At 41.1% G+C, this 26,317-nt stretch overlaps 1 protein-coding gene across 7 annotated transcripts in view; it reads right to left on the reverse strand.

The window, feature by feature from the left end:
• Positions 1-26,317, reverse strand: part of RYR3 (ryanodine receptor 3) — a 598,353-nt gene that overhangs the window by 413,781 nt on the left and 158,255 nt on the right. For all 7 annotated transcript variants that reach the window (XM_070053266.1, XM_070053265.1, XM_070053267.1 and 4 more), the window contains 1 exon segment: positions 6,040-6,159. In XM_070053266.1, coding sequence (XP_069909367.1) covers positions 6,040-6,159 — 120 coding nt within the window.

Genomic DNA, 26,317 nt, shown 5'->3' on the forward strand with positions numbered 1-26,317 from the left:
TGCCCATAATCTTTCTGCCTTTCCTACTGATAAGACTTTGTAAATCAAAAGGTTTAACAGAGAATTATTATCAAGTCTAGCTATTAAGTGTGTTGTATTAGATTCAGTACTTTATGCATTTTATATAGTTTCCCTTTATTTTCATAGTTCTCCTGAAATGCAATCATTTTACAGATCAAGAAACTGAGCCCCAATTCAAATATTTTGCCCAAGGTTAAATTGCAATAACCAATGGTTGTTTACAGCTTACAACATGCTAGGCAATTTATGTGTGAGACACTTTAATCCTAAAATAACCTTTTGAGGTAAAGACCATTAAATTCCCATGAAGGTTATGAAGAAGAGAAATGTAGAAAGGTGAGGTACATTGCACAGGATGTTGGCTTAGGTAGCCAATAGTACGAACAGGATTCAAACTCTAACCTCCACTTCCCAAGTCTTGCCTTACATCACTGCCTCACACTCCACTGGGTATATGACAAGAAATAGTACTATCTGGCTTCTCTCAGGCTAACAGTCTTTCTACTGCACTGAAAACAGGTTGAGTGACTTGTCTGTGCTTGGTCACATGACTAGTTAATAGTTGTGGATTAACTTCTTGACGTCTAATCTAAAGATCTTCCTACTATCCTATACTGCTGAGAATGAAAAAGAAAAATACCTAAGAAAAAGGCAAGTGAATTAAGGCCCCAGGGAAATCATGTCTAAAAAAAGATAGAAATCTTCCTTGTCCATCCTCTGCTACTTGTTTTAATGGGACTCTGTCCTACTGGCTGATGCCTGTCCCTAGGAATCAGCCACCTATATGGGATGGAGAAGCAGTGAGGAGAAAGAGAGGGGCTATTAGAGACTATGGCCATCGCCCTGCACATCTTGTTCCAAGATACAGCCCAACTGTATGTCTCTCTGGATGTATGTTGTATGCTTATGTGGAAAATGACATACCAATAGGTGGGACTTTTTGAATATGTAACCACATTTTTAAAAAAAGATTCTGTGATTAGATAAAATGTGTGATGGTTGATTGGTTATCAATGTGGCTAGGACAAATTATCCAATTACTTAATCAAACACCTACCTAGGTTTTTATGTGAAGGCATCCCATAGATAGGATTAACATTTATAATCAGTTGACTTTAAATACAGGCAACTACTCTTGAGAATTTGGGTATACCTTATTTGATCAGCTAAAGGCCTTGAGAGCAGCAGCAGGAAGGTCAGCATTGTGGCACAGTGGGTTAACCCACCATTTGTAATGTGAGTATCCCATATCAGAGTAGCTATCTGAGTCCTGGCTATTCTACTTCCAGTACAGCTTCCTGCCAATGCACCTGGGAGAGCAGTGGAAGATGACCCAAGTACTGGGGCCCCTGCCACCCTTGTGGGAAACCAGGAGTTTCTGGCTCCTGACTTTGGTCTGTCCCAGCCCTGGCTATTGTGGCCATTTGGAGAGTGAACTAGCAGATGGAAGATTCATATTCATTCTTTCTCTTTCTCTTTCTCTTTCTCTTTCTCTTTCTCTCTTTCTCTCTTTCTCTCTTTCTCTCTTTCTCTCTTTCTCTCTTTCTCTCTTTCTCTCTTTCTCTCTTTCTCTCTCTCTCTCTCTCTCTCCACCCCCCTCCACCTCAACCCTTTGTTGCTCTGACAAATAAGTAAAATCTTTAAAAAAAAAAAAAAAGAGCAGCAATTTAGTTTTCCTGAAAAAGAAAACAACTGGTCCTCCAGAGGCAGTATTAACTCCTGCCTGAGTTCTAGCCTGATGATCCTGCTGATGATCCAACCTACAAATTTCAGGTTCACTAATCTGAACTACGGCATGACCCTTTTTTTTTTTAAGATTTATTTACTTGAAAGTCAGTTACACATAGAGAGGAGAGGCAGAGAGAGAGAGAGAGAGGTCTTCTGTCCGATGGTTCACTCCACAGATGGCTGCACCAGCTGGAGCTGCACCGATCCGAAGCCAGGAGCCAGGAGCCTCCTCCAGGTCTCTCGTGCGGGTACAGAGACCCAAGGACTTGCACCATCCACCACTGCTTTCCCAGGCCATAGCATAGAGCTGGATTGGAAGTGAAGCAGGCGGGTCTTGAACCGGCACCCACATGCCCACGCTTCAGACCAGGGCGTTAACCCGCTGTGCCACAGTGCCAGCCTTTTTTCTTTTCTTTTCTTTTTTTTAAGATTTATTTACTTGAAAGACAGTTACAGAGAGAGAGAGAGAGAGAGAGAGCGAGAGCGAGCTCAAGAGTGCTCCCATCTGCTGGTTCACTCTCCAAATGGCCACAATGGCTGGAGCTAGGCTGATCCCAAAGCCAGGGGCTTCTTCTTGGCCTACCACATTGCTGCAGGAGCCCAAGCATTTAGGCCATCCTTTCCCAAGTGCATTACCAGGGAGCTGGATTGGAAGTGGAGCAGCTGAACTCGAATCAGCCCATAAGGGAGGCGTCACAGGTGGTGGCTTAACTAGCTACACCACAGTGTGTCAGCCCCAAGCCAATATCTTAAATCTCTATTTATCCATCTACCCACCCATCTACCCATCCATCTTTCTATTCATCCACCCACGTACAGACCCACTCTGTTAGTTCTATTTCTCTGGAGAACCCCAACTTATATAAATGTCTTGCCAGGATTGCAAAGGATTGCAAGGATTCAGAGCACATAGATCCATTTGACACGCATCAGGAAAAGCAGACAGAGACTCAAAATGGAAAGAGGAAAGTTCAACTGCAAAGACATGATGTTACATGCCACCATGCAGACAGGGACCAGAGCAAATGGTCCCCTCTGCCTTTGGGTCACAGCAGGCAGACAGTGACGACCTCAGCATAGTCAGAACTGAAAAGATTGTGCTTGCTGTGAGACACAGGCTCAGGCAACCGTGAGTCGCTGTAGCAACAAAATGACAGCTGGGGGTACAGAACATGCACTCAGACTTTCAGGAATTCACAACAAGACAAGGTGTTTAGGGAATATTAAGAGAATCTTCTTGGTCAGGGAATGATAACTCAGAGCATCCCTGGTGCCCTTCAGAACACTGACAGGCAAGAGCACCTTGCATTCTTCACACCCCTACTTCAATGCTTCCTGGGATTGGGGGTGGTGGTGGGAGGAGTTATTTTTAAACAATGTTTATAAACAGACACATGAAAGTTGTACGTATTTCTGGAGCATCATATGGGTTTTTTTTTTTTAAGATTTATTTAGGGGAGAGGGAGCAGAGAGGTCTTCTATCCGCTGGTTCACTCCCCAAAATGGCTTTTAACAGCTAGAGCTGAGCTGATCTAAAGCAAGGAGCCAGGAGCTTCTTCCAGGTCTCCCACGAGGGTGCAGGGCCCAAGGACTTGGTCCATTCTCCACTGCTTTCCTAGGTGCATTAGCAGGGAGCTGGATTGGAAGTGGAGCAGCAGGATTCAAGCCGGCACCCATATGGATGCTTGTACTGTAGGCTGGGGCTTCAACCCACTGAGCCACAGTGCCAGCCCCACCATGTGTTATTTTGATACATGCATACCTTGTGTAATATCCAACCAGGGTAAATATACCTATTTTCTCAGACATTTTAATGTTTCTTTGTGGTGAAAATCCTATTATCTAGTTTTTTAAGAAGAAATACACAGTACATTTTCATTATCTATAGTCATCCTACTGTATAACAGAACCCCAAGACTAGGACAGACATTTTGGTGCAGTGGGTTAAGCTGCCACTTGGGATGCTTGCATTCCATATTGGAGTGGCAGAGTCAGGGCTACTCACTTCTGATCCAGCTTCCTGCTAATATATCCTGAGAGGCAGCAGATGTGGACCCCTGGGTGGGATATCTGGGTGGAGTTCTGAGCTCTTGGCTTGAGCCTGCCCTAGCACTGGCCCTGGCTATTGCAAACATTTGGAGAGTAAACCCAGTAGATGAGCTTTCTCTCTCTTTCAGATAAATGAAAATAAACACACACTAAGAAAAGGGATCCTGGGGCCAGTGCTGTGGTGCAATGGGTTAAAGCACTGGCCTGAAGCACTGGCATCCCATATGGGCGCTGGTTCGAGTCCTGGCTGCTCCTCTTCCAATCCAGCTCTCTGCTGTGACCTGGGAAAGCAGTAGAAGATAGCCCAAGTCCTTGGTCCCCTGCACTCGCTTGCAAGACCTGAAAGAAGCTCCTGGCTCCTGGCCTCGGATCAACACAGCTCTGGCTGTTGCAGCTACCTAGGAAGTGATCCAGCGGATGGAAAACCCCTCTCTCTCTCTCTCTCTCTCTCTGTAACTCTGTCTTTCAAATAAATAAAATAAACCTTAAAAAAAAGAGACCCTAGAACCTCTTGTCCTTAACTAACTTAGTATACATTAATTAACTCTTGCCCAGCTCTCCTCGCCACCCCCTGACCTCAGACTCTGGTAACCACACTTTAAGCTGCTCCGAGGTCACCATTTTTGAGTGCACGCGAATGTAAACGTGTGGTACGTATCTCATTTTGTGGTGAACTCCAGTTCCTGGCACGTCGCTGTGAACGACAGGATTTCATCCCTTTCATGTCTGAACAGTGCTCTCTGGTGCACATGTCAACATGTTCTTGTCCATTCATCAGCTGACGGACACTTAGGCTGCTCTGACTACTGTGAATAGTGCTGCAGTGATTTGGGAGGGAGAGCAGATGTCTCCTCACAGAATGATTTAATTTCCTTTGGCTATAAACCCAGTTCATGGACTGATCGGTTATCTGAGTTCTAGTTTTAGTGTTTTGAGAAGCTTCACTCTTTTCCACAATGGCTCTACCTGTTTACATTCCCAGCAACAGGGTATAAAGTTTCCCTTTTCTCCACATCCTGACCAGCACTTGCAATTTTTTGTCTTCTAAAAATGATTTATTTGAAAGTCACCATGACAGGGAAAGAAAAAGAACCAGACATATATATATCTTCCATCTGCTGGTTCACTCCCCAGATGACCACAATGGCCAGGGCTGAGCCAGGCCAAAGCCAGGAGCTTCATCTGGGTCTCCCATGTGGTGGCAAGGGACTAAACATTTGGGCTATCTTCTGCTGCTTTTTCTAGGCCATTACCAGGGAGGTTGACTGGAAGTGGTGCAGGCAGGACACTAACTTTCACCATATGGGAGGCAAGCATCACAGGTAGCGGTTTTACCCACTCTGCCCCAATGTTTTTCTCTTTTTGATTATCCAATTCAACTGGAGTGAGGTGACATTTCACTGTGGTTATGATTTGCATTTCCCTGATGATTCCTGCTATTAGCATTTTTCCACGGACCTGTTGGCTACTTATATATCACTCTTTCAGAAATGTTTATTTACATCTACTGCCCATTTTTAAGTTGGATTACTTGTTGTTTTGTTATTGAGTTGTTTGGATTCCTTACATGTTATATAGCTACAGTAATTAAAACAGCATGATATTGACATAAAAAACATACATAAACCAAAGGAACAAAATAGAGACCCTAGAAGTAAACTCACATATCTATACCCAATCAGTCACTGACCAAGATGCTAAGGACATGCATTGGGAGAAAGGATAGTTTTCTACATAGTGCTGGGAAACTGGATATCCACATGCAGAAGAATGAATCCAGAATCCTATCTCTCACCATGTACAAAACTCAGCTCAAAATATATTCAAAGATCTAAATGTAAGACCTGAAACTTTGAAACTACAAGAAGAAAACAAAGGGGAAACCTTCAGGATGCTGGAATGGGCAAGGAATTTTTAGACCAGACCCCAAAATCACAGGAAACCAAAGCAAAAATAGACGATTGGGATTTCATCAAACTAAGGAGCTCCCACGCCACAAAGGAAATAATGAACCAAGTGAAGAGACAATTTTTGTAAGTTAAGTATCCAGACAAGGGATTAATAACCAGAATATGTAAGGACAGTGGTGTTTGGAATGCAAACACCAGAAGATAGCCCAGTTGGCTTCCCATTTTGAAAAAATAAAAGCATCCTTTCAAATTTACTCCTCATCACCATCTCCCCTAAATGACTGCATGAGAAGCCAAGAGGGAAAGGTGTAGGGCAGGCAACTGATCTCACCTTGGCTTCTGAAGTGGGTTCCAGGAAGCACAGGCGATTGCCAAGTCCCTCGGCTGCCAGGCAGAACTTCCTCTGCTCCTTGTGGACAGTTGCGATGCACTGGAGGACCACTTCATCTTCCTGTGAAGAGAAGAGAGAACCAAGTGTGAATGGTAGGTAGCCACCTCCCCCTGTTGCACCAGGCTGCAAGTCACTCTAGGATATCTAAATTGGGTAAGATGCCAGTCTCTACTGACAGGCACATGCTGTGGGGAGCAACTCGGACTAGACTAAGTTACTGGAATTAAGACTTATTCTATGCATCTGCTCTCCCACAATATGGCGCTGGGAGAGGAGTAAACAACTTTTACACAGCTGCCTCTCACCAACTTGACAAGCTGCAGGAGCTGATCCTGCTCCTGATTGGAGGAGAGCAGCGTGCTCGGCGTGTGGGTAGCAGAGTTGGGATTGGAGGAAGAGGACTATAAAGGAGGAGAGAGACAACATGCACCAGGGAACATCCGGATAACATCTGAGTAGCCCCCGAGAGAGCCGGCCGGCCGGCGGTGTGCCGCTCCCCCACGGAAGTAGGGAAAATGGCAGGGGGAGCCGCCCTTCCATGAAGGTGGAAGGGTCGGCAGCCAACCCGGGAAGAACCAGCAGCAAACCTGGGAAGGGCCGAGCAGACAAAAGAACAGCGCAGGGTCCTGTGTTGTTCCTCTGCGAATGGGGGAGCGACAACACGCCTTTTTTTTTTTTTTAACTGATTAAGGAGAGATCTGTATTTACATGCCTGATTCAAATGCCTGCTTTCCCCTGGCATCACTGAGCTTCTAGCATGAGTCAGAACTTCATTCTAGGGTGGGAGCAAGTAGTGACATACTACATACATTAAAACATGGGCCTCGCTCCTAACAGGGACTCATGCATATGATCTGGAGAAGAGATAATTTTAACTCTTGAGCATCTGTAAAAGTAAACCTAAGCAATCTCTCCAAATATGGAATAAGGCAATAAGATGTGATTTAAGGGATAGAGCATCTACAAGCTATTAGAAAAAGGTGGGGTTAGTAGAAGGAGGTTCCATTTGTGTCAAGTTGTACAGGAGGGAATCTTCTTCATAGGGAAAGGGGAATATATGTAGTGGGCAATATATTTGTCAGAGAGGGCAGATTAAAGATGTAGAGGATCACACAAGATGAGTTTTAGATCCCTGAGAAAGACGATCAAAAGTAGCCTTAAAGATCCAGCCTGAAGGAGAGCTGGAAGTTAAGCAGAAAAGCAGTGTCTCTAAGTTCCCAAGAAGGCCCTTCCTGCTCTCTCATTCTTAAAAGCAGCTCTTTTTATCGGTGTTTCCCTGATGATTGAAAAATAGGCAGACCTCCACCTACTCCAATGCTCACTTCCTGCACAACCCTTCCTGAGGTTGAGAGGAAAAGTTTCCTCATCAGTTCTACATTCTTGCTCCTTCAGTCTATCCACCACCCCTTGACTTACTTTGCATTCCAAACACCAGAAGATGCACAGGCGTGGTTAAGTTAAAGATGTACCAGGAGCAGGCATTGTAGCACAGCAGGTTAAGTTGCTGCTTGGGACACCCACATCCCCTGTCAAAGTGCCCTTGCAAGTCCTGGCTACTCCATTTCCAATCTAGCTTCCTGCTAATGCGCCTGGGAGGCATCAGGTGATGGCTCAAGTGCTTGGGCCTCTGCCACCCACGCGGGAGACCCACCTGGAGTTTTGGGCTCCTGGCTTCATCCTGGCCCAGCTCCAACCATTGCAGACATTTGATGAGTAAACCAAATGCCCATCTCTCTTTCCCTCTCCCTGTGCAAGCATATGTGTGTGTTTCACACTGCCTTTCAAGAAGATGAAAATAAACACATCTTTAAAAAGCATGACCAAAGAGGAGAGCCAGGTAGAGCTTCCTCCTTAGCCACAGTTTGTCCATTTATCTTGGCCTCCTGTCCCCTAAGAGTTTATATTTATCTTGGCATGTTGCAAAGGCAGATTAAGTAGAAACAATTATTTTCTTAAATTGTGTCTGAGATATACCCTGTCAAATTAAACAATAAAATCCTCCCACCTGGTAGGAACCTGAAGCGGTTCACTGCTAACAGTATACAGATACCTGCTAGTACCCAGAGATGAGAGAGGGGCGACAGGAAATATGAGAAGGCACAAATCATGGGTATATGAGAAGAAGGCTTGGAAAAATAGCCCCACAGCTTTATTGGCACTGAAATGTCACTGTTCATTATTAAATGGTGTGAGTAGTAAATTCAGGATCCTCCGCTTATAATAAAGTCGGAATTCATGGTCTTCATTTTGACTGAGAAAAGAAAATTCCTGCTCTCAAAAGGTGGGTTCAGTGGAATCTTTGAACAGAACCAGATTTTTCTCTAGAAGGAGTTTCCCCAAAATGCTGCATCAATCAGAGGAGATAAAATCCTCTGAACAGGCATTGGAAATAGGGGAGCATTCTCACTTGTGAGAACGACGGATAGGTGACTTGCTCCAGGAAGCAGGGGCTTCAGAAGTCTGCAATGCAAGAGGCTTTCCTTCAAACCCTGAATGTACTCCCCTCCACCAAGAAATGCTTAAGTATCTCACACCTACACACACCACCCACAAGGGCATCTGAAAAATGCTAGGATATCTAAATTGGGTAAGATGCCAGTCTCTACTGATAGGCACATGCCCCCCCCCCTTTTTTTTTTAACTGATTAAGGAGAGATCCGTATTTACATGCCTGATTCAAATGCCTGCTTTCCCCTGGCATCACTACCATGAGTCAGAACTTCATTCTAGGGTGGGAGCAAGTAGTGACATACTACATACATTAAAACATGGGCCTCGTTCCTAACAGGGATTCATGCATATGATCTGGAGAAGAGATAATTTTAACTCTTGAGCATCTTTAAAAGTAAACCTAAGACTCTCTCCAAATATGGAATAAGGCAATAAGATGTGATTTAATGGATAGAGAATATACAAGCTATCAGAAATGTTTGCCTTCATGGGTCTCTTTCCATGATCTCATTTCCGTTTCTCTTTCTATCTCAAGATATCCATATCACCTTGGTTTGACCTTATACGAGTTTCCTTGGGGTCTTAGTATTGTCTTCTGAAGTACTCCAGTCCTGCAGTTCACATATTTATAACTCAGGCTGCCAAGAAACTGATACAATCAACAAACCTTCCCTGATTCACTGAATATTTGCTCGATAGCAGCCCTATACTAGCATAGCCCTCGACTGGTGCCCTGGGTGACACATAAGTGGGTCCCTTGTCCAAATGCTCCTCATCTTCTCCATGTTTCATCCAAAACCTTATGTTCAGTGCTAACCTGGCTGCAGTCACAGCCTGGAGTGGCAGTCTGTACTTGCCTTTGCTCCATATAGCAGCTATTATCTCCATAAATCTTAAACAGACATACATCTGGAGTCTGAATGTTTGATGCTGAAATCTTTGCACCAAACTCCATTTGGAATTGTAAGTTAATTCAAACCATCTCATTACTTCTCTCACTCTCTAAAAAAACAGAACACAAGCCCCTCCAATTACCAATCTTCCCTAGGTGACTCATCCCCACACAGATCTGCACTTTCTCTCCTTAGCTTATTATCTCTCTCCTTCTCTGTTTTTAATCAGATCAGGGCATTGCTCACCGATACCACTTCCAAGGAAGCCCTTTCATCAAAGTTGCAAAATCTTGTATCTTATATCCCCAGAACCTTGCATTCTTTTATATGCTTCAATATCAAATTCATAAGTTACTCTTTCATGTATGTGAAAAAAACTTCTATTTTGCAGTATATGATAGCCCTTCTCCACATCTTTAGAAAACATAAACATCCCAGTTATTTCTCCCATCATTTATCTCAATAATAATAATAATAATAAGAGAACCTGATGAAAATGTTTGTGCAAACTCAACACGCATCTATTGACTACCTTCTAAAGACAGGGCATTCTGTTAAGATGTAATGGGATCCGCAAGAGCCAATAAAGCCAGATAAACTTCCACTATAACAATGGAGCTGTGGGATGAAAGGCCAGCTCATGGTTTTCCTCCACTCCACTTTCAGTCATTATCCAGGTAACTAAGATTTATGCTTATAAGCTGTTTAGAACAAACACCTTGATCTAACTATTTCTTCTGTTTTAATAACATACTATTATGAGCTTTCTTTGCCATAACCTATGGTAGTTTCATTCCTAAGACCCCAAATTAGACTATCCCACTGTATTAATCCAACCTTCTCTTTCTTCCTTTCTCATTCTCCCAGATTTGTTCTACTTCAAGTCTTTCAGTTGCTAGAACGTACCCCAATCACTTTACTTCTTATATTTCAAGGAGGACAATGGTTGATTTTGCGATAAATATAACTTGAGGATTTTGTGCCACTGTAAATTTATAGTTTCCTGATAACTTATTTCCAGCTCATTTTACTCTGATTTCATTAGAACAAGATGATAAAATTTTTCCTTGTTTATAAGACTCATGACAGATTCAGCTCAGCATTATTACCACACCTCCTGTCTTTAAAAGAAAGTGGAAAAAGAAGAAGTTTTTTGAACTAAGTTGAAGGGTACTATAGTCAGTAATACTAGGAGGTAGAAATAAGACCTTTTGGACACAGCCTCTGTCCTTAAGAAGGGTATGAATCTCTCTAGTCCCAAGGAAGGAGGATATCGTATCTTTAATATCACATAAGGGTTTCCTGCTTTATAACAAGCACATCAAAAACTCTGCCTGGATTTTAAGGCTGAATTCTGTCCAACACCTCTAGCTTTACCTCTCCCAAATAAGAAGTGCCCTGGCTCCCCAAAATACTCCTTCTTGAAAGCTTTCTGTTCCTTTGTTCAACTCCATGTTCTCCTACCTTTCTGTTAGAAGAAAATGAGATGGGAAGGATCTATCAAGCTCTCAATGTAGGAACTGCCCAAGGATTAATCTCTGTCATTTGTCCTTGGCAATCTCATGTGTTCAAGATTCTGGTGTCACTTCTGACGAGCTGCTATGCAATCTGTACCTTCAACCTGGTTGCATCTACAGTCCCAAACCTCTAGAAATTTATCTTTGGATTTATCAACACCTCAAACCAACATATCCTAACATACTAGAAGGTTTCCTGTTCAGTCTCCTAATCCTTTTTTATCTCCCATTGTTGTTACTGCACATCTAACTCTTGAGCAACATAGCTTAGAACCTCACTCTCATATTTCTGAGTACCCCTTCTCTCTGCCCTGTGGAGAATGGGCAACAGGAAGGAGAGACTGAAAGTTTAGAGATCAAGACAAGGCTACCATAATACCCAGTACATGCCTTCCCTTGTCATCAGAGGCACAGCTTAGATCTTATTTTCCTGCTGAAAACGTCAATGGTTCTGACTTCATTATCCACAAGACAAATACAAACTTCCTAAACTACCATCTGAGGACTTCTACTTTCTCTACCTGTTTCCCCAACTTATTATATATATAAAAAAAGGTTTATTTATTTGACAGGCTGAGTTACAGAGAGGCAGAGGCATACAGTTAGAGATCTTCCATCCGCCAATTCACTCCCCAAATGGCCACAATGGCCAACACTGGGACAATCTAAAGCCAGAAGCTTGGAACCTCTTCCAGGTCCCCCACATGGGTGCAGGGGCCCAAGGACTTATGCCATCCTGTACTGCTTTCCCAGGCCATAGCAGAGAGCAGGATCAGAAGTGGAGCAGCTGGGACTTGAACCGGCACCCATACGGGATGCCGGCACTGCAGACGGCAGCTTTACCCGCTACACCACAGTGTCAGCCCCTTCCCCAAATTCTACAGAGCTCCTTGGGTTTCTCTATTTCCATACCCTTATGGACAGTATCTCTAATATTACAGCTGCCCTGATTTGCTTCCATGTTCATTTATTGCCTCTCTACCTAAGCTTACCCAGATAAGCTCTTTTATGAAGACCAAGTAATCTCTCCTCTCCTTGAATTTCCATAGCATTATCACCACATTTTTGTATATGGTTATTTATATATAATAATGTCTTTTATCCCACCATATTATATAAGAATACTTTAAAAGTTCATGGAAATTGAATTGGAAGATAAATTTGGTGCAAAAATTTAAGATTTATGCAGTTTATTCCCAATATATATTTCCTATGAACTCTTAAGATCTCACATAAGATTTCCAGTTTTTGCACTAAAATAAGCTTATCTCTTCATTTCACCATCCATGAATTTTTGAACTATATCATGTGGTTTTTTAAAATTAATTTTAAAAAAATTCAGGTAAACAAATTTCATGTATTTCACATATACAGATTCAGGAACATAGAGATACTGCCCAACCTCCCTCCCTCCCATTCATGCTCACATCCTTTCTCCTCCTTCCTCTTTTATTCTCTCTCAATTTTTATAATGATCTATTTTGTTTACTTTATACTCATAAGATTAACCCTAAGTAAAGAGTCAAATAGTAACAAGAAAAAAAAAATCATTCCTCAACAGTCGAGAAAAGGGCTGTAAATAATCATTGAATCTCAAAATGTAAATTTCACTCTTATACATTACATTATTTATTACTCTATTAGTTATCACAGATCAGGGAAAACATATGCTATATATCTTTTTGGGACTGGCTTATTTCACTAAGTATAATGGTTTCCAGTTACATTCATTTTGTTTGGAGAAACAAAGATTGGGGGAAAAAGCTATCCTAATCCACTGTTGGGAATGTAATCTAGTACAGCCATTGTGGAAGATAGTATGGAGTTACCTCAGAAAGCCCAAAATAGATATATCAAGTGACCCAGAAATACCACTACTAGGAATTTACCCAAGGGAAATGAAATCAGCATATGAAAGAGTTATCTGTACCACCATGTTTATTGCAGCTCAATTCACAATAATCTAAGATATGAAATCAACCCAGATGTCCATGAACTGATGACTAGATCAAGAAATTGTGGTATATATATAGCATGGGACACCTCATGTGTTTTAAAATGGCTAACATTTAGGGACTAGCATTATGGCACAGTGAGAAAAGCTGCCACCTGTGATCCTAGCATCCCATATGGACACTGGTTCTAGTCCCAGCTCATCCAGCTCCCAGCTAATGTTCCTGAGAAAGTAGCAGAGCAGGGCCCAAGTGCCTGGGCCCCTGCAACCATGTAGGAGACTGAGAAGAAGTTCTTGGCTCTTAGCTTTGGCTTGGCCCAGTCTCAACCATTGCAACCATTTGGGGAGTGAATCAGCAGAAGGAAAACTTTTCTCTCTCATTTCCACCACTTCTCACCCCCCTCCTCAACTCTGTCTTTTAAATAAATAAATTTTAAAAATGGCCTACACACAGTGATCTCTGACTACATGTTTTATGCACAATAACACATAATAAAGATACTACTGTAGTCTCCATATTAAAAATGAGGACTCCCTGTATAGAGCAGTAAATAACTTGCCTAGGGTCTAACACTGGCAATGGGTAGAGCCTGGTATCCGATCTAGGAAGTCTCTATCCATGTTCTCTCTACCATTACTCCCAGCTGGATTTGTATCCCTTGAAGTCAGGATGCACATCTAATTCATGTTTGTGTACCACAATACTCCTTAGCATGATGTTTGATTCATAATGTGTAATCAGTTATTAATTGACTAGGTACATTTTACCTCACAACCCCGGTTAATTACAAACTGAGAGCAGAAAACTTCTTCTCCATACAAGCTAGAAACAAGATGTGTTTTGCAAAACTATGTTGATTCACCAGGCCATGGAATAAGATTAAAAGAGGTTTCTAGTGCTGGTCTTGTGACACAGTACGTTAAGCCTCCACTTGCAACACTGGCATCCTATATGGACACGGGTTGGATTCCTGGATGTCCTGATTCTAATACAGCTCCTTACTAAAGGCCTGGGAAGGCAGCAACAGATGGCCTAAGCACTTGGGCCCCTGCATCTGTGTGTGGGACCCAGATAAAATTCCTGGCTCCTGGCTCTGGCCTGGTCCAGTCCTGGCCACTGTGGCTAGCTGGGGAGTGAACCAGCAGATGGAAGACCTCTTTGTCTCTCCATTTCTCTAACTCTGCCTTTCAAAAAAGTATACATACAATCTTTTGAAAAAAGGATTATTCTCAGTCATGTAACAGTAGTCACTGCAGAAGGGATGATTGTGCAGTTGATGGGTAAGAACAGAATGATCTAATGAAAACAGAACAGACATTAGCATAAAGTGATAATGAGGCCTTGTGGTTCTCAATTATTATTATTGATAACATTAACTCTCCATTCAGCACTTCTCTACCAGACACTACTGATATTTTCCCTTAGATTATTTAACCTTCACAGCCACTTTAAAAATGAGGAAACAAAAGCTCCAGACGAGTTAGATAATAACAGCAAATATTTAATGAACAGTTATGATGTGTTATTGTGTTATAGCATCTCAGCTGAGGCCTTCCAATCACCTCATACAGTAAGTGTTAATATGTTCACTGTTTGATAAACAATTGAGGCACAGAAAGGTTAAGTGCCTTGCCTAGCACCACACAGCTCATAAGTGGTAGAATCAGTCCTTGACCTTAGGATGGTCTGAATCAGGAATTTGTCCTTTTTATACTGTGGTGTCCAAGCAGCTGTCTTCTCCTCCCAGACTGACCTTTGTGATAGGTTTGACTTCATCTCTGCTTATCTCTAAAGTCCATGATGATGGTGTTGATAAAAATAGGGGACCTTTAGCCCTCTCACGTGGTCAAACAACACTGAAGGGTAACCAAACCACAAAGCACAATGCCAGAGACAACAGCCAGAGTGCTGAAACTCAAGAAAACAAAATTCCTCTACACCCAATGATAGTGACACTGGAAAGCCTGAACATCAGCCCAAAACTGCAGTCAAGGGGAAACAGGATCAAAATCCACAGTGTATCATATGTCAGCATCCCTCCAAGCTCTGTAATTCACATGCACCAGCTATTCCTGTCCGAGACTCAGCTCGTGGTGGTGTTGAGTGATTGTCCCTGAGCAAGGATAGACAGTCTCAGCTTTGTGTTGCTTAGAATTCCTATTACCACAGGTCATCTCTGACAAAGCAAGGTTTTCTACACTCCTCTGACCAAAGAACACCGAATTTGAAAATGAATGAAGTTCACTTATTCTATTCCTATTGTTTCTTCCTTCCACCCTGGCTTACAGCCCACGCGCTGCAACAATAGAGTGCCATGTTTGCCATCTCTGAGTTGATGACAAGGGCACCTTGGCTCTCCCTCTTTTCTCTGGGTCATTCGTGAAGAACATTCTAGGACAAAACAAAATGGCTGGCAGGCCTATTTAAGGGAGACCATCAGGCAGCTGATGACAGCCCTATAGTTAGATCTGCACCTCACCCGTACCAAGAAGCTCGTGAGCAGGGAACACGTGGGGCAGAGTGCAGGCTGGCAGATTGCATGGTCCACATGTAAGTGCGGATACGACTGCAGAGGCAAAATCCATAACCATTTATTGCTTTTAAAGCAGAGATGTATCCCATCCACGAATCTGGAGCATCAGGCACTATTTTAGGGAACTGATAAAGTTAGAACTACTTGCTGAACATTTACAAAGACTGATTCTAAGGCTTTATCTAAAACTTAAGTGAAAAACAAATGGATATTTTGGAATGACAAGACTCCACAGATTACCTCATAAGGATTAATGTACTGGTCATTGACTTGTATGTTCTAAATATCAATCATTTTTCCCGTTTGTTTCCTTGAATTCTAAGATCTCTGAGGGTATAGCCTCTCATTTACCTGTAAACCCTTAGTTCCTAAAACAAGTTCCTAAAAGGGCTTTGTACAAAGTAGAAAACCACAAATATGAAAAATGAAAAGATTTTTATAATCTAATTATACTAACAATGCTCATGCACAATTTCATAATAAAGGTACTTCTCAAAGGATCTGTGATACCATTTGCTTCTACAGGGTTTCTGAGATGTTCAAACATTCTTAGTTCCATTATAAACTATGAGCTGAAGGTTATAAATTGAGGGAGGAGAAGTTGCCCAATGTCCAGCTCTCAGAAGCTGAGCTTGTATCTCCAGTGATAAGACTTGCTGGGTTTTTAATATGATTTATCTATTTATTTTGAAAGTCAGTGTTATAGAGAAGGAGAGAGAGGGAAAAATAAAAAGATCTTCCATCTGCTCGTTTACTCCTGTGCTCCCCATATGGCCACGCAGCCAGTGCTGGGCCAGGCCAAACCCAGGAGCTTTATCCGGGTCTCCCATGTACGTAGCAGGGGCCCAAGCACTTGGCCTATCTTCTGCTGCTTTTCCTAGGCCATTAGCAGGGAGCTTGATTAGAAGTCGAGCAGCGAGGGTGTTAACTGGCTCCCATATGGGATGCCAGCTTTCAGGGGGCAGTTTTAACTGCCACGCCATGATTTCGGCCTCAAAACTTGTAGGATTTTGTTATTTTCTGTTTTAGTTTTAGTTTGCTTGCTTTTTTGGTACTGTCTTATTGTTTTAGGGTCTGTCAAAAAGTAGGGATGGCTGCACATCTCTGGTACCTCACCACTCACTCGAGGACTGTTGCAAGATGCAAAGAAATTGAAATTTCAAATTACCAAGAAACTAAGATGATATCATTTATATCTCTCCTATAAAAATACTTTCTTCATTTGACTTACTTATGTGGTATACTTTCCTTTTTGGCTCTGTTCACCAGCAGTTCCTACTCCGGCTCCTGGGCTGACTTCCTCCCATTTTCTTCTCTAATGCTGGGGTAGTACCCCAGAGTTTCCTTCTTTACCTGGAAATTCTCCCTTAGTAACTTCACAGTTTTATAAATTATGCATATCTTACTGACTCCCCAAATCTGTACCACTAGATTAAACTTCACCTCTGAATTTCAGGCTTGCACTGCTGTTTCTCTAACATCTCCCGTTGGGTGTCCTACAGGTACCTCAAACTTGTAAGTCCCAAATCCAACTACTGATCATCTTCCCCTTTCTGCTATTCCTGAAGTTTTCTCTGGCTCAGGACATTGCAGCTTCATTCTTTAGGTTCTTTTAGTAGTAGAAGAGAAAGAAAAAACAGGAAGAATCTCAAAGTCATACTAACTCCTTTTCCTCTCTTCTCACATCCATTCCATCAAGAGATCCTGTCCATTCCACCCTCAAAATCAATCCATCTGTACCAACTTGCATGCTGTTTATCACCACCATTTGGTTCAATCCATCATCTGTTGTCACAATTATTGTACTCACCTCTAAACTTATCTACCACTCTCTTCTCTTCTATACACAGCAGCCAAAGAGGGTCTTAAGACTTGCATTCATATCATTCTACTCCTCAAAACAGCTTTCTTAGTGAAAGGTTGAATTCTTACATTGGCTAACGAGGTCCTAAAACTATGCTTACCTTGAAATGCAAGTCACAAGCACAATGAAGTATCACCTAATACCTGCTAGAATGGCTATGACATAAAGATAAGATTACACACACTGGTGAAGATGTGGAGAAAGTGAAACTCAGGTACACTGAGTGTACCCTGGCTGTTCACTGGAAACCATTCCCTAGGGGCTAATGTAAGTTATTACAACCCTCAAGGAAACATGGTACAAAGGTTTCTCAAAAAATTAAATCAAATATATGATACAGCAGTCCTGCTTCTGATTATATATAGCAAAAGGAAATGAAATCAGTATCATATAATCTATACTCTCATGCTCATTGCAGCATTACTCACAATAGTCAAGATATGGAAACAACCAAAATATCCACTGACAAATGAATGGATAAGGAAAATGTAATATACATGCACAATGGTTTATTATTCACCTTAAAAAAGGATATCCTGCCATTTGCAACAACAAGAACAGATCTGAGAGACATTATGCTAAGTAAAATAAGCCAAAAATTCAAAGACAAATACTGCGTTTTATCATTTATATATGGAATGTAAAGTAGTCAAACTCACAGAAGCACAGAACACAATGGCAACGCCAGCAGTTGTGGGGAGGGATGGGACAAACAGGGAGATGTTGGTCAAAGGGTAAAAAGTTTCAGTCGTATAAGATGAACACATTCTGGAGAGATAATTGCAGCATGATTATTAGACTTAACAATACTGGACTGTATACCTGAGAATTGCTATGAGAGTAGATGTTAAGTGTTTTACACACACACACACAGCTGAGATGAACGAAATGTTAATTAGCTTGATGTGATCATTTCACAATGTGTTTATGTATATCAAACACCAAGTTATATACCTTAAATATATGTATATGTATGTGTGTATATAGACAGATATTCACTTCCCTACAATCTCATCAATATTTTGCTTCCTTAGTTTTAGCTACACTGGCCTCCTCCTTGGAGCTTAGCCCTTAGTACTTGCTGTTTCCTTTACCCATAATCTTCTTCCAGATGCCTGCAGGGTTTCCTCCCACACTTCCTTTATGTGTCTGCTCAGATGTCACCCTGTCAGAAAGCCCTTCCTTAATTACCTAATATAAAATTATAAACCCATTCCCAGGCTACAAGTCTCACTTTGCTTAATTGGCCTTCTTTTCCAACTAGCACTCACCCTGTAACAATACGTATTTGTTTCTTATCTTTCTCACCCTCATCAGAATGTAACCTTTGTAGATTCTGTTACTTTTACCAATGTAGCCCCAGTGCCTAAAGTAATGCTTGCAAATGGGAAGCACTCCAACAGTCACTGCGTGAAAGACTCCTCATTTTATTTCCTGTTAACTGCAGTGTCCATGAACACCTGGAAACTATACTCTTTTATTCCTTTACTGGAAGTGTCCAAACAGCCCTTGGTCTCAGCTGGAAATGTTTATTTGTGTTGGGAACTGACGAAAGGGGCACCTACAGCCTACTGCGCCCTTTCAACTCCAGCAAAGGGAAGGTGTACTCTGTTTCTTCTTTGCAAATTATCTGTTGCAAAGAAGGCAGAGATTGGAGGTTGACTATGCAATCTGCTCAGCCTGCCCATGGGTTGGTCCCTTTGGAACTTACAGGTGAGACAGCAAAGGGGAAAGCTTTCTCTAAAATGATTAGGTAGATATACAGATATGAGAGTTTACATACACAATTCTCTTAGGCAGAACATACCGAATACAGTAACCTATGACATATTCTCCTAGAAATAGTGTTCAACTTACTGAAATTTTCTATTCTCATAGGATGGAAAAGTAACAAACCAGTTGGTATCCAGGAGATTTCACAGCTTCTAGGGGGATCTTCTACACAATTATTTGTGACATTGATGTTTTGAGTACGCCTTTGCCACTCACTCAGAAGGCACCCAGTAAGTGACCACACGCATGTGCATACACACACACCCGACTTCTTCAGCCACATCAGCGAGGCAGAAGAATGAATGGGAAACATCTAGAATACTACAGCAAGTCATGATGTTCACTGTATAATCTCGGGGTAAAGAGGGCTGATAAAATTAGGACAGAGAAATTTGGTCTCTGAATTTAACACTGATCTTAATGTGGTTTTGCAGAGGAGATATGAACTTGCCATGTTCATATCATAAATGCCACTAAATTTGTGAATCTGTCTCCACATTGACACAATTTAAAGCGCTGTGGCCCCAGAGACAAAGAACAGCACCTAACTATGATTATACCATGCACAACAGAGAGACCTCATTTGTTATTAGATCTACTCTTTATTAAGCCATTTCCTTTGCTCTTATCATGGGTTCTGGGAACCTTGGCTACCGAGTTGAGGCATAATGCCTTCCTTGGGCCACACAATCCATTTAAACAATGCATTCACTTTTAGCCAGAATGTCTAACAATATTTATGACCAGGGGAACAGGACACAATAATCCACTTTTGTTTCTGGGAAATAATTAAGGCTCTTTCTACTTGCAGGGCCACAGACAGGGCACTTTCTGGAATTTTATCCTTGTGCAGAGAAAGTAAACAAAACTAAAATATCCAACACGTAGGGCACTCTGAATAGTGTGTATGTGCAATTACTCCAAGTTACTGACAGATGTTGTGAAATCTAAAAGCAAGAACAAAGCATCCAGCAATTTCCATACAAAATGTAACAGCTAGGGAACATGGTACTGTTCTCCAAAAGGAAGCTCGATAAAGTCATATTTTAATGAAATTTATCAACTGACATTAAAATGGATAAATCTTTGAAAGCAAGTCATTAACAGGCCAAAGACATGTCTTTTTAATTTAATGGTAGATAAAGGCCCTGTGAACTATCCTGTCCAGGACTATTTTCCAAAATAAAAAAAAAAAAAAAACTAGTTACTTCAGCTTCATTCAGAAATAGATACATAAATATTTCTTGAATGAATGTATGATTTATGTCCCAGACTCTAATGGTCTGGGACATGGTGATAAACAAGGCAGGTGAGGCGCTCACGTTTTTAGTGTATAATCATCTCATCTTATACAAAGCTCAAACAGGCTTTAGGTTGCAGTGGTTTGCAGAGATGATAAAATTGAGCACAGAAGAACCTGGGTAAGACAGCACAAGAACATGGGGATATTTAAGTACATCTCTCTCCTTCCTGAGGACTGTTTTACTCCAGGCTCAGATCCCCTGAGCACCGATGCTCCTCAAGTTAACCATGGGGGTTACATCTCAATGCACTCATTTCTAAGTCAAAAATATCTTTTTTTTTTAACTTTTATTTAATGAATATACGTTTCCAAAGTACGAATAATGGATTACTATGGCTTCCCCCCCATACCGTCCCTCCCACCCACAACCCTCCCCTTTCCCACTCCCTCTCCCCTTCCATTCACATCAAGATTCATTTTCGATTATCTTAATATACAGAAGATCAGCTTAGTATACATTAAGTAAGGATTTCAACAGTTTGCTCCCACACAGAAACATAAAGTGAAAAATAATAGATGATTTTTTTTTAATGATGATGAAATCAGATCAGACCTATTGTCATGTTTAATCCCAGTGAGAGTCAAGTTGGGAGTTGATAGTTTCTTTTCTTTTCTTTTCTTTTTTTTTTTTTTTTAACAGAGGATCAGTTTAGTATGCATTAAGTAAAGATTTCAACAGTTTGCACCCCCATAGAAACACAAAGTGAAATATATTATTTGAGTACTCGTTATAGCATTAAATCTCAATGCACAGCACATTAAGGACAGAGATCCCACATGAGGAGTAAGTGCACAGTGACTCCTGTTGTTGACTTTACCAATTGACACTCCTGTCTATGGCATCAGTAATCTCCCTATGCTCCAGTCATGAGTTTCCAAGGCTATGGAAGCCCTCTGAGTTCTCCAACTCTTATCTTGTTTAGACAAGGTCATAGTCAAAGTGGAGGTTCTCTCCTCCCTTCAGAGAAAGGTACCTCCTTCTTTGAAGACCTGTTCTTTCCACTGAGATCTCACTCACAGAGATCTTTTGCCAGAGTGTCTTGGCTTTCCATGCCTGAAATACTCTCATGGGGCTTTTCAGCCAGATCTGAATGCCTTTAGGGCTGATTCTGAGGCCAGAGTGCTATTTAGGGCATCTGCCATTCTATGAGTCTGCTGAGTATCTCACTTCCCATGTTGGATCACTCTCCCCTTTATTTAGTCTATCGGTTAGTGTTAGCAGGTACTAGACTTGCTTATGTGCTCCCTTTGACTCTTAGTCCTTTCATTATGATCAATTGCGAACTGAAATTGATCACTTGGACTAGTGAGATGGCATTGGTACATGCCACCTTGATGGGATTAAATTGGAGTCCCCTGGTATGTTTCTAACTCTACCATTTGGGGCAAGTCAGCTTGAGCATGTCCCAAATTATATATCTCTTCCCTCTCTTATTCCTACTCTTATGTTTAACAGGGATCACATTTCAGTTAAATTTCAACACTTAAGAATAACTGTGTATTAATTACAGAATTAAACCAGTCATATTAAGTAGAACAGACAAAAAAACTACTAAGAGGGATAATGTATTAAGTTGTTCATTAACAGTCAGGGCTATGCTGATCAAGTCACCGTTTCCCATAGTGTCCATTCCACTTCAACAGGTTTCCTTTTTGGTGTTCAGTCAGTTGTCACCGATCAGAGAGAACATATGGTATTTGTCCCTTTGGGACTGGCTTATTTCACTCAGCATGATGTGTTCCAGATTCCTCCATTTTGTTGCAAATGACTGGATTTCGTTGTTTCTTACTGCGGTATAGTATTCTAAAGAGTACATATCCCATAATTTCTTTATCCAGTCTACCGTTGATGGGCATTTAGGTTGGTGCCAGGTCTTAGCTATTGTGAATTGTGCTGCAATAAACATTAGGCTGCAGACCGCTTTTTTGTTTGCCAATTTAAATTCCTTTGGGTAAATTCCAAGGAGTGGGATGGCTGGGTCGAACGGTAGGGTTATCTTCAGGTTTCTGAGGAATCTCCAGACTGACTTCCATAGTGGCTTGACCAGTTTGCATTCCCACCAACAGTGGGTTAGTGTCCCTTTTTCCCCACATCCTCGCCAGCATCTGTTGTTGGTAGATTTCTGAATGTGAGCCATTCTAACCGGGGTGAGGTGGAACCTCATTGTGGTTTTGATTTGCATTTCTCTGATTGCTAATGACCTTGAACATTTTTTCATGTGCCTGTTGGCCATTTGGATTTCCTCTTTTGAAAAATGTCTATTGAGGTCCTTGGCCCATCTCTTAATTGGGTTGTTGGTTTTGTTTTTGTGGAGTTTCTTGATCTCTTTGTAGATTCTGGTTATTAACCCTTTATCTGTTGCATAGTTTGCAAATATTTTTTCCCATTCTGACGGTTGTCTCTTCACTCTCCTGACTGTTTCTTTTGCAGTACAGAAACTTCTCAATTTGATGCAATCCCAATAGTTAATTTTGGCTTTGACTGCCTGTGCCTCCCGGGTCTTTTCCAGAAATTCTTTGCCTGTGCCAATATCTTGAAGGGTTTCTCCAATGTTCTCTAGTAACTTGATGGTGTCAGGTCGTAGATTTAGGTCTTTAATCCATGTTGAGTGGATTTTTGTGTAAGGTGTAAGGTAGGGGTCTTGCTTCATGATTCTGCACGTGGAAATCCAATTTTCCCAGCACCATTTATTGAATAGACTGTCCTTGCTCAAGGAATTAGTTTTAGATCCTTGATCAAATATAAGTTGGCTGTAGATGTTTGGGTTGATTTCTGGTATTTCAATTCTGTTCCATTGGTCTATCCATCTGTTTCTGTACCAGTACCATGCTGTTTTGATTACAACTGCCCTGTAGTATGTCCTGAAATCTGGTATTGTGATGCCTCCGGCTTTGTTTTTGTTGTACAAGATTGCTTTAGCTATTCGAGGTCTCTTGTGCCTCCATATAAATTTCAGCACCAATTTTTCCAGATCTGAGAAGAAGGTCTTCGGTATCTTGATTGGTATTGCATTGAATCTATAAATTGCTTTTGGGAGAATGGACATTTTGATGATATTGATTCTTCCAATCCATGAGCATGGAAGATTTTTCCATTTCTTGGTATCCTCTTCTATTTCTTTCTTTAAGGTTTTGTAATTTTCATCGTAGAGATCTTTAACGTCCTTGGTTAAGTTTATTCCAAGGTATTTGATTGTTTTTGTAGCTATTGTGAATGGGATTGATCTTAGAAGTTCTTCCTCAGCCATGGCATTGTCTGTGTATACAAAGGCTGTTGATTTTTGTGCATTGATTTTATACCCTGCTACTTTGCCAAACTCTTCTATGAGTTCCAATAGTCTCTTGGTAGAGTTCTTTGGGTCCCCTAAATAAAGAATCATGTCATCTGCAAAGAGGGATAGTTTGAGTTCTTCCTTCCCAATTCGTATCCCTTTAATTTCTTTTTCTTGCCTAATAGCTCTGGCTAGAACCTCCAGAACTATATTGAATAGCAGTGGTGAGAGTGGACATCCCTGTCTGGTCCCAGATCTCAGTGGAAATGCTTCCAACTTTTCCCCATTCAATAGGATGTTGGCTGTGGGTTTTTCATAGATTGCTTTGATTGTATTGAGGAATGTTCCTTCCAAACCCAGTTTGCTTAGAGTTTTCATCATGAACGGGTGTTGTATTTTATCAAATGCTTTCTCGGCATCTATTGAGAGAATCATATGGTTTTTCTTCTGCAGTCTGTTAATGTGGTGTATCACATTGATTGTCTTGTGCACATTAAACCATCCCTGCATACCCGGGATAAATCCCACTTGGTCTGGGTGGATGATCTTTCTGATGTGTTGTTGCATTCTATTGGCGAGAATTTTATTGAGGATTTCTGCGTCTATGTTCATCAGGGATATTGGTCTGTAATTCTCTTTCAGTGCTGCATCTTTTTCCGGCTTAGGAATTAAGGTGATGCTGGCTTCATAGAAAGAATTTGGGAGGATTCCCTCTTCTTCGATTGTTCTGAATAGTTTGAGAAGAATTGGAGTTAGTTCTTCTTTAAATGTCTGGTGTAGAATTCAGCAGTGAATCCATCTGGTCCTGGGCTTTTCTTTGTTGGGAGGGCCTTTATTACTGTTTCAATTTCTGTCTCAGTTATGGGTCTGTTTAGGTTTTCGATGTCTTCCTGGTTCAATTTAGGTAGGTTGCATGTGTCCAGGAATCTATCCATTTCTGATAGGTTTCCCTGTTTGCTGGCATACAAGTCCTTGTAGTAATTTCTGATGATTCTTTTTATTTCTGTGGTGTCTGTTGTTACATTTCCTTTTTCATCTCTGATTTTATTGATTTGGGTCTTTTCTCTTCTTTTTTTAGTTAGTTGGGCCAATGGGGTGTCAATTTTGTTTATTTTTTCAAAAAACCAGCTCCTCGTTTGGCTGATTTTTTGTAATGTTTTTCTTGATTCAATCCTGTTGATTTCTTCTCTGATTTCAATTATTTCTCTTCTCCTACTAGATTTGGGTCTGGTTTGCTGTAGGTTTTCTAGATCCTTGAGGTGAATAGAAAGCTCATCTATTTGGTGCCTTTCCAATTTCTTGATGTAGGCACCTATTGATATAAACTTTCCTCTTAACACTGCTTTTGCTGCGTCCCATAAGTTTTGGTATGTTGTGCTGTTATCCTCATTTACTTCCAGAAAGTTTTTGATTTCTCTTTTGATTTCTTCTATGACCCATTGTTCATTCAGGAGCATGTTGTTCAATCTCCATGTGTTTGCGTATGCTCTAGGGATTCCTGAGTTGTTCATTTCCAACTTCATTCCTTTATGGTCTGAGAAGCTGCATGGTATGATTCTAATTCTTTTGAATTTGCTGAGACTTGCTTTATGGCCTAGTATGTGGTCAATCCTAGAGAAGGTTCCATGTACTGCTGAGAAGAATGTATAATCTTTAGCTGTAGGATTGAAAGTTCTGTATATATCTGTTAGATCCATTTGGGCTATAATGTCGTTTAAATCTACTGTATCCTTGTTGATCTTCTGTCCTATTGATCTGTCTATTTCTGAGAGTGGAGTATTGAAGTCCCCCAGTACTATTGTATTGGGGTCTAAGTCTCCCTTTAAGTCCGTTAACAAATCTTTTAGGTAAACCGGTGCCCTGTAGTTAGGTGCATATACATTGATAATTGTTATATCTTCCTGTTGAATTGATCCCTTAATCATTATGTAGTGTCCCTCTTTGTCTCTCTTAACGGTTTTTGTGGTAAAGTTTATGGTGTCTGATATTAAGATGGCTACGCCTGCTCTTTTTTCATTTCTGTTGGCATGGTATATCTTTTTCCAGCCTTTCACTTTCAATCTGTATGGATCTTTGTTGGAAAGATGTGTTTCTTGTAAGCAGCAAATAGATGGGTTTTGTTTTTTAACCCAATCAGCCAAACGGTGTCTTTTAACTGGACAGTTCAGGCCATTCACATTCAATGTGACTAATGATAAGTGGTAACTTTGCCCTGCCATTTGCCAAAGATAAGTTCTAATATATGCTTTGAATTCCCTGTGATCTTTTGCTGTGAGCTTTCCTTCCTTGGTTTCCTTCCTTTACCTACTTTCATATTGATGACCGTGTTTCTTTGTTTCTGTGTGTAACACATCTTTAAGCATCTTTTGCAGGGCTGGACGAGTGGCAACAAATTCTTTCAATTTCTGTTTGTTATGAAAAGTCTTTATTTCACCTTCATTCACAAATGATAGCTTTGCAGGATATAATATTCTGGGCTGGCAGTTGTTCTCTCTTAGTACCTGGGCTATATCTCGCCATTCCCTCCTAGCTTGTAGAGTTTCTGATGAGAAGTCAGCTGTGAGTCTGATTGGAGATCCTCTGAGAGTAATCTGACGTTTCTCTCTTGCACATTTTAGGATCTTTTCTTTATGTTTCACTGTGGAGAGTTTAATTAC

This window comes from Oryctolagus cuniculus, chromosome 12 (genome assembly GCF_964237555.1).
Source record: "Oryctolagus cuniculus chromosome 12, mOryCun1.1, whole genome shotgun sequence".
Classification (NCBI taxonomy): Eukaryota; Metazoa; Chordata; class Mammalia; order Lagomorpha; family Leporidae; genus Oryctolagus; species Oryctolagus cuniculus.